The sequence below is a fragment of the Pyrus communis genome, chromosome 5, assembly GCF_963583255.1.
Source record: "Pyrus communis chromosome 5, drPyrComm1.1, whole genome shotgun sequence".
NCBI lineage: Eukaryota > Viridiplantae > Streptophyta > Magnoliopsida > Rosales > Rosaceae > Pyrus > Pyrus communis.
Genome location: NC_084807.1, coordinates 5,467,728 through 5,484,261, shown reverse-complemented (window position 1 = coordinate 5,484,261; position 16,534 = coordinate 5,467,728). Strand labels below are relative to the sequence as shown.

The following is a 16,534-nucleotide window of genomic DNA, read 5'->3' as shown; positions in this document are numbered from 1 at the left end:
CTTTTTGACACACTATATGAGCCTATTGTATAATCAATGATTCAACCATCTAATCTCTTATGTCTTCCCTCAAACATTCTCTATTCGTATGACTTGAGGTCTATAGTTGACTGATATTACACTCCATCATTTAACTACTGCAATTCTTTTTTTGATAGCGGGTCACATGTATAGGACCAACTGGGGCATTAGTCATCGTATAAAAGATATATTAGAGGCTCGTAAAGGCCCATTTAAGTTTTTTCTTTCTGTTTGGGTCTAAATTCACATTTTCTCAAAGTTAAAGTTTAATCTTTTTGTGAATGACAAACTCTGTATAAACATATTCTTTGATCTCTTAGTGTACATTATTCTTTTAATTCATGATAAGCTCAATAGAATTGGTTTCTTGTTGATCTTTAAGGTTAGCTACTTTGGCCAATACAACTCCTTGTGCCAATTTAGTAATATTACACGCATAGCATATTCTCTGTTCGTTAGCATAACTTGTACACCTAAATTTCATAACTTATATTATCATGCAATACACATTTGACCACACAAAATGTAGAAAAGAATATCCTACACTATATCGCATTTCTGTACGTGTTTAACATGCTAATCACGTACTTTAGAATTAATCTGATTAATGCAAGTAATCACTTCAACCAATCGACTTGCATTCCTAATGTTTGGACCATCAATTTCAACTTCTTATTTCTCACGCTCATATGAATTCTTGTGAAACACAAGTTTACGTACCCCCCCAAGCCTGTCTTATCCAAATAAAACCATATATTTTTTCTCACACTTTCCAAGTTTCCTCTCCGTATGGTCCAACCAGAAACTTGTCCAACATCATCTCTCTTCATTTCTCTCTCCTATATAACCATATATATTGTCACATACAAAGCGTAACCCCAACAAAATATTTCCCACAATACTAGAATTCCCAACCACCGAAACACACCACCAAACAACAATGGTTTCCGAATCGAGCAGCGGCAGCGCTGCAACTCCTCCACCCAGCAGTCCCATCAAAACGGTGGTCGTTTTGGTCCAAGAGAACCGCTCCTTCGACCACATGCTGGGATGGATGAAATCCCTAAACCCCGAGATCAACGGGGTCACCGGCTCCGAATCAAACCCCATTTCCACCTCTGACGCCAACTCAACCCAAGTCTTCTTCCGCGACAACTCTGCCTACGTCGACCCTGACCCCGGCCACTCCATCCAAGCCATCTACGAGCAAGTCTTTGGCGAGCCGTGGACGGAGGCCTCCACTTCCAAAACCCTACCTCCGAAAATGAACGGTTTCGCCCAAAACGCTGAGAAGACACAAACCGGTTTAGCTGAGACGGTGATGAGTGGTTTTAAGCCAGAAAACGTCGCAGTTTACAGGGAACTAGTGAAGGAGTTTGCGGTGTGCGACCGGTGGTTTGCGTCCGTTCCGGCTTCGACGCAGCCGAACCGGCAGTACGTGCACTCTGCGACGTCGCATGGGCTGACGAGCAACGATACAAAGAAGCTGATTGAAGGGATGCCTCAGAAGACTATATTTGAGTCGTTGGACGAAGAAGGCTTTTCTTTCGGAATTTACTATCAGTACCCTCCTGCTACCCTTTTGTATAGGTACCAATTTCTTCTTTCCTTTTTTATTTCAGGTTCAGAACTTAGTTTATTACCTAGTTCTTAATTACAAGAATTGTTATTTTTGTTTTGTTTTCTGTACCAACGAACCGCATGCTAGAATATTCGCACTTCATTTTTTTTATTTTTTTTATTCCGAGATACCCTAAGAAGAAAACAGGATTTCTTGTTGTGATTTCTCCAACAAAATTTATTTTGTCCTATTACATAAGTTGGGTTGTCTCTTCTCTTCATGTACATTAATTTATCTGTCACTCCAAAAGGAAATTTCTACCGTGCACGTGTACTGGTGCACAATGATTTATTACTCTTAAAAAATTGGTTTTGCATAGACTTGCACGAGAACGGTGGTGTATTAGTACACGTGTACCGTAAAAAGTTCTCTTTAAAAATGATTGCCTTACACTTCTTATTATTTTATAGTATAAGCGGTGAGTGCAAGACGATATTTTTTTTAGATTGCAATAACAACCTTCATAATTTAATTTTGATCTTTTTGTTAGAAAAGAAATGCATAGTGTTTTGCTTCTCAATCTTTAATTAGAAAAATTGAAAAATAGAAAATTGCCAAAGAGGAAAGAGCCACTCAGTTTTTCTAGCTAAAGAAGTACACGCCACTCATACCGCGTTTTGAATGTTGCTTAACATTGCAGAAACCTTAGAAAGTTGAAGTACATTAAAAACTTCCATCAGTTTGATCTAACATTCAAGAAGCACTGCAAGGAGGGAAAGTTACCAAACTATGTGGTGGTGGAGCAAAGGTTCTTTGATCTGCTATCAATACCTGGGAACGATGATCATCCATCTCACGACGTCTCTGAAGGCCAGAAGTTTATAAAAGAAGTGTATGAAGCACTAAGAGCAAGTCCCCAATGGCCTGAAATGCTGTTCGTTATAATATATGACGAGCATGGTGGTTTCTACGATCACGTTCCAACACCTGTTACAGATGTTCCTAGTCCGGATGATATCGTTGGTCCCGAGCCATACAACTTTAAATTTGATCGTCTTGGTGTTCGGGTTCCAGCCATTTTAATTTCTCCGTGGATTGAACGCGGAACAGGTAATAACTCAAACAATAATAGTTATATATGCTATAACAGTTACATCATATTCACTACAACTTTAAAAGTACGACCAACTTACACGGATCCCCTCCATCAAGGATCTGATTAACATCCTATAGTTAGTCACCAAAAGTGAGACATGCTATATAACATGTATTGATTGTTTATTGTTGCAGTGTTGCATGCGCCTTCAGGGCCATATCCCTCGTCACAGTTCGAGCACTCCTCAATCTCAGCAACTGTTAAGAAGATTTTCAATCTGAAAGAGTTTCTGACAAAGCGTGATGCATGGGCGGGAACCTTTGACGTTGTCCTCAATAGAACAAGTCCAAGAACTGATTGTCCAGGTGAGTTTTGATAATTTTAAGCTTTGATAACAACCGTCATACCTAATTATAAAAATGCCAAGTAAATGTTTTTCTCGCACTACTCTCTCTTTCTAGTTCTTATCTACCTTTCCAGAATATATATGCCTCGCATGTACATACATAGCACGTGGGATATTTCTTGTTAATACCACATTTGACAAGTGATTCATATATACAATTGACATTTATTAGGAATTATTAAATGACACATTCACATCATAAAGTATGTGACGTTCACAGGCAAAAATGTGGTCTCTAAAACATTATATATCATAATACATTGACTCCTCCCACATTTTTATTTTAAAATTTTGTTTATCAATTGCAGCTACTTTGCCTGATCCTACGAAACTACGAGAGGCTGTATCTAAAGACGGCGCAAAAGTAAGTGATTTTCAAGAAGAATTAGTACAATTGGCTGCGGCATTAAATGGAGACCATAGAAAAGATATATATCCCCACAAAATTGTGGAGAACATGACTGTTTCAGAGGCTGTCAAATATTGTGAAGAAGCATTTAACAAATTCTTACATGAATGTGAGAAAGCCAGGGAGAGTGGAACAGATGAATCTGAGATTGTCGTCTGTGCAACCTCACCTACACCGCCCTCCACCAAGTCGTTTGCTCAAAAAATATTTTCTTGTGTGGTTTGTGATCACTGATGTCCCGATTGTTAGGGTTTATCTCGACACATGTTTCTGTTGGAAAACATAAAATAAAAGAAAAGTATTTTATAGATTTAATATAATTAGTGATTTGATTTGATTTAATTTGGTATAGGTTCCTAGTCTTGTGAACAAAGGTTTGATTTTATTTATTTTGTATTATTGCTCCATTGTATTCTTATAAATAACTCCTTATGGAGAAGAATAAAATATAGAAGTTGGATTCCGAAGTTTGTGAGATTATTAGAGAATTCTGAATTTTACTTAAACCCTTTATTTTTAACTTGGTATCACAGCAGAGTTTGATTGTTGGTTGAACTTTGCTGTGAGCGCTTCCCTATGGGTGCACGAAGCTAATTTTCTTCGTGCACTGCACCCACATGCCATGAACCTGAGGGTGAATATTTTCTTCTATTTTTTGATGAAGAAGAAGAATAGTTTTCGCTGTCATGAAGAAAAAAATTGTGGTTTCGTTGCCATGGAGAAGAGATTAGGGGAAGAAAATTCATGGTAGGATCTGTTTCCTGTCATGTAGTTTTTTGAGTTTTATTGCAAACCGAATATACTACTGCAGGATCTTCTGCAACTTCTATTGTTATTACTCCCACCTGTCACCACACCACCTCTATTTGTTCTTGTGTGTTTGGTTTGTTTTTGAGTTTGAGGAAGAAACAAAATTGTAAGGAAAAAAAAGCTCAGGTGACTGGGCTTCTAGAAAGAGGCGTTAGTTTTAATTGGGTTTTCAAAAATATTACCACTAGTTCCAATTGAACTTTTGAAAAAAAGTGTTAGTTCCAACACATTAAGAGCTTTATTAATTGGGCTTTCGATAAAAGACATTAGTACTAATTAGGTTTTCGAAAAGATTAGCGTTAGTTCCAAACGTCCAGTTGGACTTTCGAAAAGAGGCGTTTCTAGTTGGGCTTTCCAAAAGATTGACGTTAGTTCTAGTTAGGCATTCGGAAAGAGGCATTAGTTTTGGTAGATTGTGATTTATTACGCTTTTGAAAAGATTGCCGTTAATTTTAGCATATTAGTGAAGATTTCCTGCACTTGTGGCTCCCTTAATGCGTGGTCCCACGTGAGGGGGTGTCAAATTTACAAAGTTTCAATATAATTTTATTTCCTTCTTGGCAAACTCATGATTCCAGAGGCATGTGAGTGTAAAATTAGAGTTCCGTAACCTTAAACCATTGCAAGAGAATACTCTATGATATGATTCAAGAGTCTCTATCCATAGCTCATGAATATGATTTAGGAAGTACCTTCCAAATCACATTCACGAAAATTATATAGATAAGGAGAATCATATTAGATAGTAGATATGAATAAAATATCAACTAAACAATGTGATCAAAAATATTGATTTAGAGAAGAACCGTATTGCATTATAATTTCAACTGAATAGGTTATCCACCTATTGCTTAGCTTAAGTAGCCATGACATACTGCTAGATGGTAGCCATGACATACTGCTAGATGTCAATCATGGCGTGTGGAAACCCTGAGGCTTACTACCTGTTCATCTTCATTAAAGGGAGAATTGAAAAGTAGTTTCAATTCACAATCGATTAGTAAGAGTTCTAATCACTAACTACCTTGCTAATTAGAACCTAATGGCTCGTACACGAATAAGCTTAAGTTTTGGAAAACTTAAGAAGAATATGAGATTAATTAAATTAGTTAATCAATTATACGCATGTTAGACGCTGTATTGGGCCTTAAAAGTGAGTTTCGAGTTCCTAGGTCTATTGGGCCTTGACCCATTATTGGGCTTGTAACTCAAGTTGTGCATGACAACTTATGTGTGAAAGCCCAAAAGGCCCACCTATACTATATGGCCGGTTTGGGGAGCAAAATGGTTGGGGTTCCACACATGTGACTCACCTATATAAGCCATTTTATAGCTCCATCCTAGGGGTTTTGGAGAGCAAAGAGAAGGATGGAGAGCCACCATTTTATATCCTTCTCTCTACAAAACTTGGCCACCATGGAGAGATTAGTAGCACTCCTCTCTTTCCATGGTTATCTCATTTTTTAACCAAACCAAGCTTGGTGAAGAGACTTAGAGGCCACCTACCTTGGTGGCTCATGGAGATTCTTATTCTAACACAAATCTAAGGAGCAAAGAAGCTAGGAATGAAGGTCATATCTTAGGAGACTATCCTTTGCTCAAGAAAGAGATATCTACAAAGGTAAATGAATTCTCACCTCTTTCTTGTAAAATTGAGTTGAGTTTTGGTTCACCACCTACTAGGCATTGAATTTCATGGTTAAAGATTGGTTTTTGAGTGCATATAAGTTAACAAGCTTCCATTGTATAGTTAATTACTACTAGTTTTGTCGCTCCCACTGTTACTATGTGCATGCTGTTCATAGTCTCTACTTATTATGTATATGCATGGCTAATTAGTTTTGTAAAAATTTAAATCTTCAAACCATACAAACCCTTTCATTTCTCAGGGAGAATGAAGTATACTCACATGGCCTTGTACATTTTTTCACTTAGATTAGGAGTATTTTTTCTATTGAATTTTTGCTAACTTGATGAGGTTTTGATGATGCATCTACTCTGGGTTGGTCACACACTTGTGTACATTCTGAAGATGTCAAGCATCGACATACGTGCATTATCTCACATTTTTCTCCTTAGACTACAAGTTTGTCCCACTAGGTTTATTGTAGCTAGTCTTTGTGAGATTATCTTTTTATATGCACCCCTATCAAGAGACTCGTGAATGCAACTATTGTGTCTGCCGAGAAGGCAAAAACAGACAACAACCGCCATCTCCTAATTATGAAGACCTGATGCGACTACTTAAATTGTACACACTCAAGGAGGAGTGTTGTAACTAATAAGTGTAAACTTAATATAGGAATCCCAATAGAATTTGAAGATACTTAACCTTGTATTTCCTGTAAGGCAAAAAAACTCATCATAATTATTATAAATAAAAGCCGGAAGATGAAATACATTTCTCACAAACACCTAAGCCCTTGTCTCTTTCTACCATCCCCCTCTCACCCACTCTTAAATTTTAGTTATACATCTTTCTGTTTGTTCTAATTATAAGGAAGTAGCTTTAGTAACTTTTCATTACAATTGAAACTCATTAGTGGTTATAAGAACTCGAAAGTTTGTACTTTATTTTATACAATCAACTTTACCCTTCTTTTAAGCCCAACCGAAGCTTCTTCAATGTTTCTCCAAAGTCCAACCTAAGCTTCTTCAATATCATAAATCCATGACCATCTCTCCTCTCTCTATATATAACAACTATCACATGATCATAACGTAAGCTTAACAACATTTACACAATATATATTTGTATTCCCAAGTAACCCAAAGCACAAACCACCACATTCGATCGGACCACCACCACCACCACCACCACCACAATGGTTTCAGAGTCAAGCAGCAGCAGCAGCCCCATCAAAACGGTGGTCGTTTTGGTCCAAGAGAACCGCTCCTTCGACCACATACTGGGATGGATGAAGTCCATAAACCCCGAAATCAACGGAGTCACTGGCTCCGAATCCAACCCCATTTCCACCTCGGACCCAAACTCCACCCAAATCTTCTTCCGCGACAACTCTGCTTACGTTGACCCGGACCCCGGCCACTCCATCCAAGCTGTGTACGAGCAAGTCTTCGGCGAGCCGTGGACCGAGGCCTCCGCTTCCAAAACCCTACCTCCTACCATGAACGGCTTCGCTCAAAACGCTGAAACAACACAAACCGGTTTAGCTGAGACCGTGATGAATGGTTTTAGGCCCGAAAACGTCCCCGTTCACAGGGAGCTGGTGAAGGAGTTTGCGGTATGTGACCGGTGGTTTGCGTCGGTGCCCGCTGCGACGCAGCCGAACCGGCAGTACATCCACTCAGCGACGTCGCATGGGTTGACGGGGAATGATAATCAGAAGCTAATTGAAGGGTTGCCTCAGAAGACCATATTTCAGTCGTTGGACGAGGAGGGCTTTTCTTTTGGGATTTACTTTCAGTCCTTTCCGTCCACTCTTTTGTACAGGTAAAAACTTTCAAATTGTTTTGCCCTTCCTCTTGAAAACAATGAATTAATTTTCGTTTAGATTCATCCATTAACTAAAATTATCCATTCAATTTATCTGAAAATCCATAATAATTATTCACTTATCGTTTAAAAATAGATTACACTATCAACACATTTATTGTCTTAGTTCATGAAACCCTCTTCAAACTTGTGAAATCATAATGGGTCACGGCAATGTAGTGCTTACCAATCGATCGAAAATGTCGAGAATTTTTTCTTGAAACCGACCAAATATATTTAGAAATTTTGGTTGCTCCTTCTATGTTAGGTTTGACGCACGGGGAAGTTGTTAAAACCTCCTCGAATAGTACTTGTCTGTTAACTCATCCACAAGTGATTAAAATATTTAATTAATGCCTTTAACATATTCAAGGTTACAAAATAAAATCTAACATTTAAATATAATTCAAGTTTCTTGAGGAATAATGATTTGCAGCATAAATCTTATCCCGTATTATTTGATTGTTTTTGGTTCTTTAAGAGTCAAAGAAAAAAGTAGTAATGGATTTCCTAAGGCGTATGCCAAGTTGGAGTTTTGGAGTCTACAACAGTACAGATTGTGAAGACAATATGATCAGTTAATTATTTCGATTTTCTTTTAGAAAGATTTTTCAATTTTGTACATAAGAAATCAAAGGGAAGAAGGAAGATCGAGATTGGAATTTTTTATTTTCATGAAGTAAGCTATATTTTTATGATAATTTAGAGAAGTGGCCAACCATTCCAACAACTACAATTTTCTTAATATAAAGGACACTCAATTACTGGACCTACTACAATTTCTTATCGATATGATTGCCTTACCATGTTATTCAAATAATAGCTAGGTCCACTTTGTCAACTCTCTCAGCAAATTTTTATTTAATATAATTAGCGGGTTTCATGTTAAGAACATGCAAGCCAATTTGCATATCTCCACCTAAATGGTCCCCCACCCTGTCTGATTATTTGTCCCTTAATTAATTATTACATAACTTGACCTTATCTCTTCTATTCACTAGTTGGAAAGGCTAATTAATCAATACAAATTCAAGGTTTTAACACATGCATATTAATATTTCTTTGTCCTTATTTGGCCGGTAAAATATTCCCAAAATGAGTGGTTAGTGGAGGGGAAAAGTTAAATTGTTTTTGGTTGAGAAAAAAACAATCATCTATAACTTTGCCCCACCATCGATAAATATAAAAATATCTAGTTCATTGTGAGATGATGTTCGATTTAATAATTTAATAATAAGATAACATGTGAAAACAAAACTATAAATAACATTATACTATTGACTTGAAATAGCAGAGTAACGGATTGGAACTCTGCGTCGTTTATGTTACATTGGACTATATTATAACATTTTTTGTCGCACAACTCACATGGATTATTATCATATTGCCTTTATACTTTTGATGTGTCTTTTGTTTTTTTTATTTTGTGACACACATATTGTGCATATTGCATGGTTGAAGTTTCTTAGTAAGCAGCCCTCACATGTACATTTATAAAATGATTATATATTATCATACAGGTGGGGAAGTGATGTTAAAGTATTAAGAATTGAGTAATGATACCCTTATCATATATTTGTACATTATTTATATCTTCTCTTTAATAGAGATAGGGTCCACCAATATACGTGAGTTCATCTCTATTTGAAAAAATAGTACAAATATGTAATAAGAGTAACATTTTTTTTAGGAATTCTCGCACCGGAAAGTTTGACTACTTCTCTATTTGCCAACTCATGGTGAAATCATATGGAGATAAGGGAAACATGTATGTACGTTATTACCACCGTCACTAGCACATTTAAGAATAAACACCATGCAACATCATCATATCTATTTGAATGATGTAACAAGATTTCGATTGAGCTGAAATTATATGTCATTTAACAAAACAAACAAACTGCCTACCTACTTTTTGTTGGCAAAACGATGTCATCTCAGTTTTAGAGGACTGAAAAATCAAAAGGTCACCAATATAAGCTTTGCATTTTTTCTAACTACGAGAGAAAGTACACAGTAGTTGAGCAATGTTCTGAATTTTAATTTACAAATGGCAGGAATCTAAGAAAATTGAAGTACATCGACAATTTCCATCAGTTTGATCTACAATTCAAGAAGCATTGTAAGGAGGGAAAGCTACCGAATTATGTGGTGGTGGAGCAAAGATTCTTCGATGTGTTATCAATGCCTGCAAACGATGATCATCCATCTCATGACGTCTCTGAAGGCCAGAAGTTTATAAAAGAAGTGTACGAAGCTCTAAGAGCAAGTCCCCAATGGAATGAAATGTTGTTCATTATAATATATGACGAGCATGGAGGTTTCTATGATCATGTTCCAACACCTGTGACAGATGTTCCTAGTCCGGATGATATCGTTGGTCCTGAGCCATACAACTTTAAATTCGATCGTCTTGGTGTTCGTGTTCCAGCCATCTTAATTTCTCCATGGATTGAACCTGGAACAGGTAAGTTGAAGAATGTAACTATTTGTATCATAATTAATAACCATATTGCTACGATTATTACTGAACTGAGACGTGTAAGATCTAACATTGTTGTTTATTAACTGAAAAGAAGAATATAACGTTACTCATACACTACCTTTCATACTTATTGAAAATGCAGTGTTGCATGGGCCTTCAGGGCCATATCCTTCATCAGAGTTTGAGCACTCCTCAATTCCTGCAACTGTTAAGAAAATTTTCAATCTCAAAGAGTTTCTGACTAAGCGTGACGCTTGGGCGGGAACCTTTGAGGGTGTCCTGAGTAGAACAAGCCCAAGAACTGATTGTCCAGGTGAAACTTTAATTAAAAGATTCGATGTCTAGTGTTTTAATTACCTATGATTATTGTATGAGTTGCTCATATATAACATTCCTCTTCCTATATGTATGTGAGTTCCACTGTAATGTGGGATCGAACATATTTATCTGATTTATCGCAACCATACATTTTAATTTGTTCATTGCAGTTACTTTGCCTGACCCGGTGAAACTACGCGAGGCTGCATCTAAAGATGGGACAAAAATGAGTGATTTTCAAGAAGAACTAATTCAATTGGCCGCGGCAATAAATGGAGACCATAGAAAGGATACATATCCTGACAAGCTGGTGGAGGACATAACTGTTTCAGAGGCTCTCAAATATGTGGAAGGAGCGTTTAAGACATTTTCAGATGAATGTGAGAAAGCCAGAAAAACTGGAACGGATGAATCTGAGATTATCGTCTGTGCAACATCACCGACACTACCAACATCCAAGTCGTTTGCTCAAAAGATATTTTCTTGTTTGGTTTGTGATAACTGATGATATTTCAAGTTGTTTGGAGCAGTTTCTTGGGGTTTTCGATTCTAATGAGTCGTGAGGTTTTTTTATGCCAAAAAAAATTGTTAAAGACGATTCACAACAGAATTTATTTGCATGTCTTTTAATAATGAAATCCTTTTAGTTCGTGCTTGAATCTCTATCTATACTTTATATAGACTGCTAGTGGATGTGCTCTAAAAGTCAATCGTAATATGAAATTTTTTAGGATAACTAGATTAGTCAAACTGATCTCACCAAAGGGCAAGTTCACTTGTTAAGACTGTCTCATTAATTGTTATACGTCTGAACAATGAGTCCGTGGAGAAAGTATAGAGGAAGCAATCCAAGTAAGCTGGATTGGTGAAATCTTTGTCGCTCTATTTTATACTAAATTGTTATCAAATGGACCCTAATTATCTAGAAAGACTGGTACACACTATTTTTGCTCAATTGGGAAGATGGCTTATCTCAAGCTATTCATGTGGAGACACTGAGACAGGTGTATAGGTAACTGATCAAATGAGAGTACTTGCATAGAGTTCTACTTGCATGTCAAGCAAGTAAATTCTAAGAGTTGCAATAATGCAAGTAATCCTCTAACCTGAGACACCATGGTTGTCTTGTGTATAAGTCGTTGGCTAATTGATGATGCAACATGACCATATCCCACCAATAATGTGTTCTATGCATTTTCAGAGTCATTAACGTATTCATAGAGGCATGTGAACATAAAATAAGGGATCTCTAACATTTAGCAAGAGAAGGAGAATACTCTACGATATGATTCCAAATTATTTGGCCAAAGTATCAAGTGTGATTTAGGAAGACCTTCCATACACTTGTCCCTTGAATCATATACATTCGGATAATTACAATACGGGTTTGACATAAGCTTCCGTACCCTAATTATGTGATATAATTATTGATTTGGAGATGATCAAATTATTTTGTAATTGCAACTGAATAGGATCTACAAAATATTCTATATTGGCTTGGGTATGTAGCCGTGACACTATTGGGTTTCTAGGCAAATTGTTGGTACAAATTTAGTTCGATGAATTAAATATGTAACAAAAAATAATAAATAACCTACCATATGGTATCCTACTATATATTTGGTTGGTTGTAATCGATAAAGCAACAAAGAAAGATGGCAAAGAGATTACTATATGAATCCTTAGCCACGTGTGCTTCGCTTTGTAGGATTATCTTTGTGCTTGTGTTCTTCCTCATCATGATTAATTGCCAGAAGCTCCTTAATTGTTGAGCCTCTAGGAGTATCGTCATTGATACACCAATAATAGATGATGTAATAGGGATTCAAATGTGCTAGCAAAATCACTCACTTGGAAGAATACTATTGGGCGACACATTGTAGAGAATTATGGGCTACGGTTTCTATCTTTTCTTTGAAGGACAAAACTGATTAAACTTACATTAAGAACATATGATAAAACTTTATGGGGGTATGTAGAATAACCCCTAGCCGCACCCTACTATTGGGCTTGACACTAAGGCCATCTCCAACCGACTCAGCCTAAAATTGGAGAACCGGCCAACGAGCTGGCCTAGAGCAACCAGCCAGCCAACTCTATAGCCCAGCCCAAACACATGCTACCTGACATCATGCTGAGATTAGGTTACTGTTAGATTTGAATTTTTTTTTTTAGATGAAATTTAAAATAAAAAAAAATTCTAATTTTTTTTCTATAAATACCCAAGTCATTTCTACCCCATTTTTCACATCATTTTCACCATTCCATACTATCTTACCTCATTTTATTTTAACTCTTCACCAATTTTTCACATCCTTTTCATTGTATAAAGATAAGAAATCCAGAGGCTTATTAATTTAGCGACAAGTGACACTCAAAATATGTCTGAAAACCTTATTTTAATATGGTAGTTTAATTCAATTGACCATATTAATTCATTTAAAATAATAAATTATTGATGGGGCTAAAAAATAGCCCCCTTCGGTTGGAGATGAGTTTTTTTGTCAAACGGGCTATGTTTTAGCCTATGGCCCTTTGGCCCCCTCAATTGGAGATGATACAAAATATGGCCTGACATAGTTTATTAAAAAATAATTTTTTGCAGGGCTATAGGGCTAAACATGGCCCTTTGGCCCCTTTTCGGTTGAAGATGACCATGTTTAGCCCTATACCCTGAAAGAAATTATTTTTAATGAACAGTGTCAAACCGTATTTTATATCATCTCCAATCGAGGGGGCCAAAAGGCCATAGGCCAAAACATAGCCCGTTTGACAAAAAACCTATCTCCAACCGAATGAGGCTTTTTTTTAATATGTTCTATAATGAAAAGAACCTCCAAACAATAACCAACCAATAATAAAAAATAAAAAAAAGGTTGTACCTAAATCGATGTCACTAAATATTTTAATGTTAGGTTTATCAAATAAGTTAAATTTGGGTAAATTACATTTTACTCCCTCAAGTTTGGAGTCAATTGCAACCTCATATATCGTCTTTAAAACATTTCAATCTTATACATTTATTTATATTTTTTTCAATTTCATATATATTTGTGCTGACGTGGCTACCAACTTTAAACTATTTGAATAGAAATAAAATAAAAAAGAATTAGTCAATAAAAAATCAATAATTTTTTAACAATTAAAAACTTAAAGAACAGAAAGTGGATCTGGGTAGATTTTTCTTGGGTGAATAGAAAGTTGATCTGGGTAGATTTTTCTTGGATTTGGATCCTCTCCGGATCCCCTCCCTGGGGATCCCTGGGATTAAGACACAAGGACCGTTCATTAAAGATCGTGCGGCCATAATTAAATGTTTTTTTATGCAAAACGAGATTGTTTTACTTTTAAAAATATAAAAAGCATTTAATTGTGGCCGCACGATCTTTAATGAACGGTCCTTGTGTCTTGATCCCTGGGATCCTAGGGAGGGGATTCGGAGAGGATCCAAATCCATTTTTCTTGGGTCTTCATCCCCAATAACCCATCTCCTCTATGTGCTTGTCTACGACCAGAATTAATTGATTCTTGGTTTGGGAAGCTTCTTCCGCCGCCCCCCTCTTCGACTTCATCCCCATCTGCTTATCTGTCTCCAACAAATCCATCAACAACATCCTCACTGGCACTACCGTCCTCGACATCCTCACCGGCACCGCCGACTCCTCACTGGCATCGTCGTCCCTAACTTTAAATATGATTATAAACGGAAGATGATGCAGCTACACAAATATGATCAAGAAATACCAAACCCATGGCGCTGGCTGGGCTGCTACATCGGGCTGGCTGGCTGGTTCATTTTGGCCAGCTCGCTAGCCTGGTGTTTGATTTTTGGCCTAGTTGGGCCCACAAGTTCTTTGGCCTAGCCCTTAGTTGGAGACGGTTTTCGTGTCAAAACGGACTATATTTTGGCCTATGACCCTTTGACTGGGTCTGTTAAAGATGGCCTATGGGCTTTACTCCTTTCATTTTGTCCATTCCACTAGCCTACTTGAGCTTGTGACTTGAACTCTTTTTAATTAAATAAACTACAATGCTTATTTTAACAAAAACATGTCCAATTACCCTAAATAATCAATCCAATGTAATTAACAATTAATTATATATTATCATCATCATCTGTGTAACATTGTTATTACTATTGTAGGTGTGTGATCTCTTAAGTTTCAACAAAAGCTGTCAATAAAATTAATTGATAAGTTAATTTAATTCCACAAATCAGAAGTGACAACTAGTGATTAGTGAATGTATGTTAAGCTGGAAGTGGACCCAATTTAATGCACAAGAAGCATTGGTGCAATTCCAACACTTTTAGCGCCCGCTTCCTCTTTCTGGACTGTAATCTTTGGTTCTAGGTTTACAAGAACATCAATGGAGTTTCCCTGGAATACTAATTAATTACTTCTCCATATGTAACAGTAAAATTCGGCCTCAAAAGAAAGATTACTAGTCTAAATCTCTCTTCTAGGCTCCGTCATCCACCTCACTGTTCTACTCTACAGGTGTGGTGAATTTGGAGGTTGCCTACTCTGGATACTATATACGGAGGGATATCCAAGGAGATTCAAGGAGGGCGATCAAGGTTCTAAGGCGCATAGTAGCTATTTTGGAGAGGCCATAACATTGGCTCCATATGGTATAATCTCACTCTCTTCCGTTTAAAAAAAAAAATGTGATGTAAGGTAAATACATTAACCACTAAGCCTATGCATTTTGAAAGGAATTTAATTTGATCAGTAATTTGTAATTGATTCCGTTGTCATGGTTTAATTTTAAAGTATATGCATGCTAATCTTTAGTTTTTTCCCCCCTTCAACTGCTAACACATTGCAATTCCATTGTTTCTACATTGTTATTACATTGTTAACATCACTGTATGAAAAAATTATGTAAATGGATTATTTAGTATAAAAAATTGGTTTACTTAGCATTACTTTTTTTTTTTTTCCAAATATAAATGGTAAAGTACGTTTGGCTTGATACAAGACAAAATTTCTATAATATATGTAATTAAAAGTAATTTATCTATAATATAACTATATAAGTAGATTATTGAAAGAAAAAAAAAAGAGATATAAATTGATAATAAGTAACATACATCCCAAGCACCACACCCCGAGCCCCCGCGCTTGCACTCTTCACCGATGACTCGCTGCCCAACGGGCCACCCCACCCAACCCAACCAGTTGCAGTATTGCGCCATTACACTCCCCACCTTCCAATGCAGCAATGAGAATAACTAAATCCGCCAATTCCTGCTTGTTGGAAAATTTAATAGTAATATTATTATATTAAATTTATTAATTGAATGGAAATTAGAAGTGGAGTTTTGTGGTAGAAAGATATGTCTACTTAAATGAAGTGTTGCAATTTTTTACTCTTCATGAATAGTCACATGTTTTCCAAAGGAGTATCTCACATTTTATAAATAGGGAAGCCCCTATAATCACTAAATAAATTTTCATTGTTTACATAATCATGCATAGAATGCACTAAATATTAGAGAGTCTTATTGAGTTCATATGAGAGGGTTTTCAACACAATCGTGGTTCATGTAGTCTTGTGATTTGGAGTGCTGCTATTACAAGGACTTAATCGTTGTATCTTGGGAGATATGCTTCGATCAACCATGAGCACCGTAGTGGGGCATAAACTTATCTTAAGGACAAAGTGTCCAACACTTGCCTCGACCGTATTTTCTAGGTTTTTCTAATCCATTATATCATTTAACATTGGTTACTCATGTGCATGCATTATTGTGATACATAATTACATGAATTATTTCTTGATTTTCTATGTGATTTATTATAGCAATTAGACCCAATGTTTCCAACACTGCTAACTATGAAAATAGGGTTTGGAGTGATTGTTAGGTGTTGATGAGATATATTATGTTCTTCTTGGTCATTATACACAATCACAAATTTCTACATAA

General features: G+C 36.5%; 2 protein-coding genes across 2 annotated transcripts; both read left to right on the top strand.

Moving 5' to 3' along the window:
- The first annotated feature begins 915 nt into the window (after window positions 1–915).
- LOC137735412 (non-specific phospholipase C3-like) lies at window positions 916–3,896 on the top strand. The gene is made up of 4 exons (XM_068474836.1): window positions 916–1,611; window positions 2,283–2,692; window positions 2,873–3,043; window positions 3,393–3,896. The coding sequence occupies exons 1-4, from the start codon at window positions 962–964 to the stop codon at window positions 3,725–3,727; spliced, it is 1,566 nt and encodes a 521-aa protein (XP_068330937.1). The 5' UTR covers window positions 916–961; the 3' UTR covers window positions 3,728–3,896.
- A 2,944-nt stretch (window positions 3,897–6,840) lies between these two features.
- On the top strand, window positions 6,841–11,250 carry LOC137734989 (non-specific phospholipase C3-like). Its single transcript, XM_068474335.1, has 4 exons — window positions 6,841–7,757; window positions 9,857–10,266; window positions 10,427–10,597; window positions 10,773–11,250. Exons 1-4 carry the CDS (start codon window positions 7,129–7,131, stop codon window positions 11,105–11,107), a joined length of 1,545 nt encoding a protein of 514 aa, XP_068330436.1. The 5' UTR covers window positions 6,841–7,128; the 3' UTR covers window positions 11,108–11,250.
- The last annotated feature ends 5,284 nt before the right edge of the window (window positions 11,251–16,534 follow it).

Bases quoted from the DNA above. Each gene is read 5' to 3' on its own strand.
- LOC137735412 (XM_068474836.1), top strand. From the start codon at position 962: ATGGTTTCCGAATCGAGCAGCGGCAGCGCTGCAACTCCTCCACCCAGC. The intron at 1,612-2,282 runs GTACCAATTTCT...TTAACATTGCAG, and splicing joins CCTGCTACCCTTTTGTATAG to AAACCTTAGAAAGTTGAAGT. The intron at 2,693-2,872 runs GTAATAACTCAA...TTATTGTTGCAG, and splicing joins GTGGATTGAACGCGGAACAG to TGTTGCATGCGCCTTCAGGG.
- LOC137734989 (XM_068474335.1), top strand. From the start codon at position 7,129: ATGGTTTCAGAGTCAAGCAGCAGCAGCAGCCCCATCAAAACGGTGGTC. The intron at 7,758-9,856 runs GTAAAAACTTTC...TACAAATGGCAG, and splicing joins CCGTCCACTCTTTTGTACAG to GAATCTAAGAAAATTGAAGT. The intron at 10,267-10,426 runs GTAAGTTGAAGA...TTGAAAATGCAG, and splicing joins ATGGATTGAACCTGGAACAG to TGTTGCATGGGCCTTCAGGG.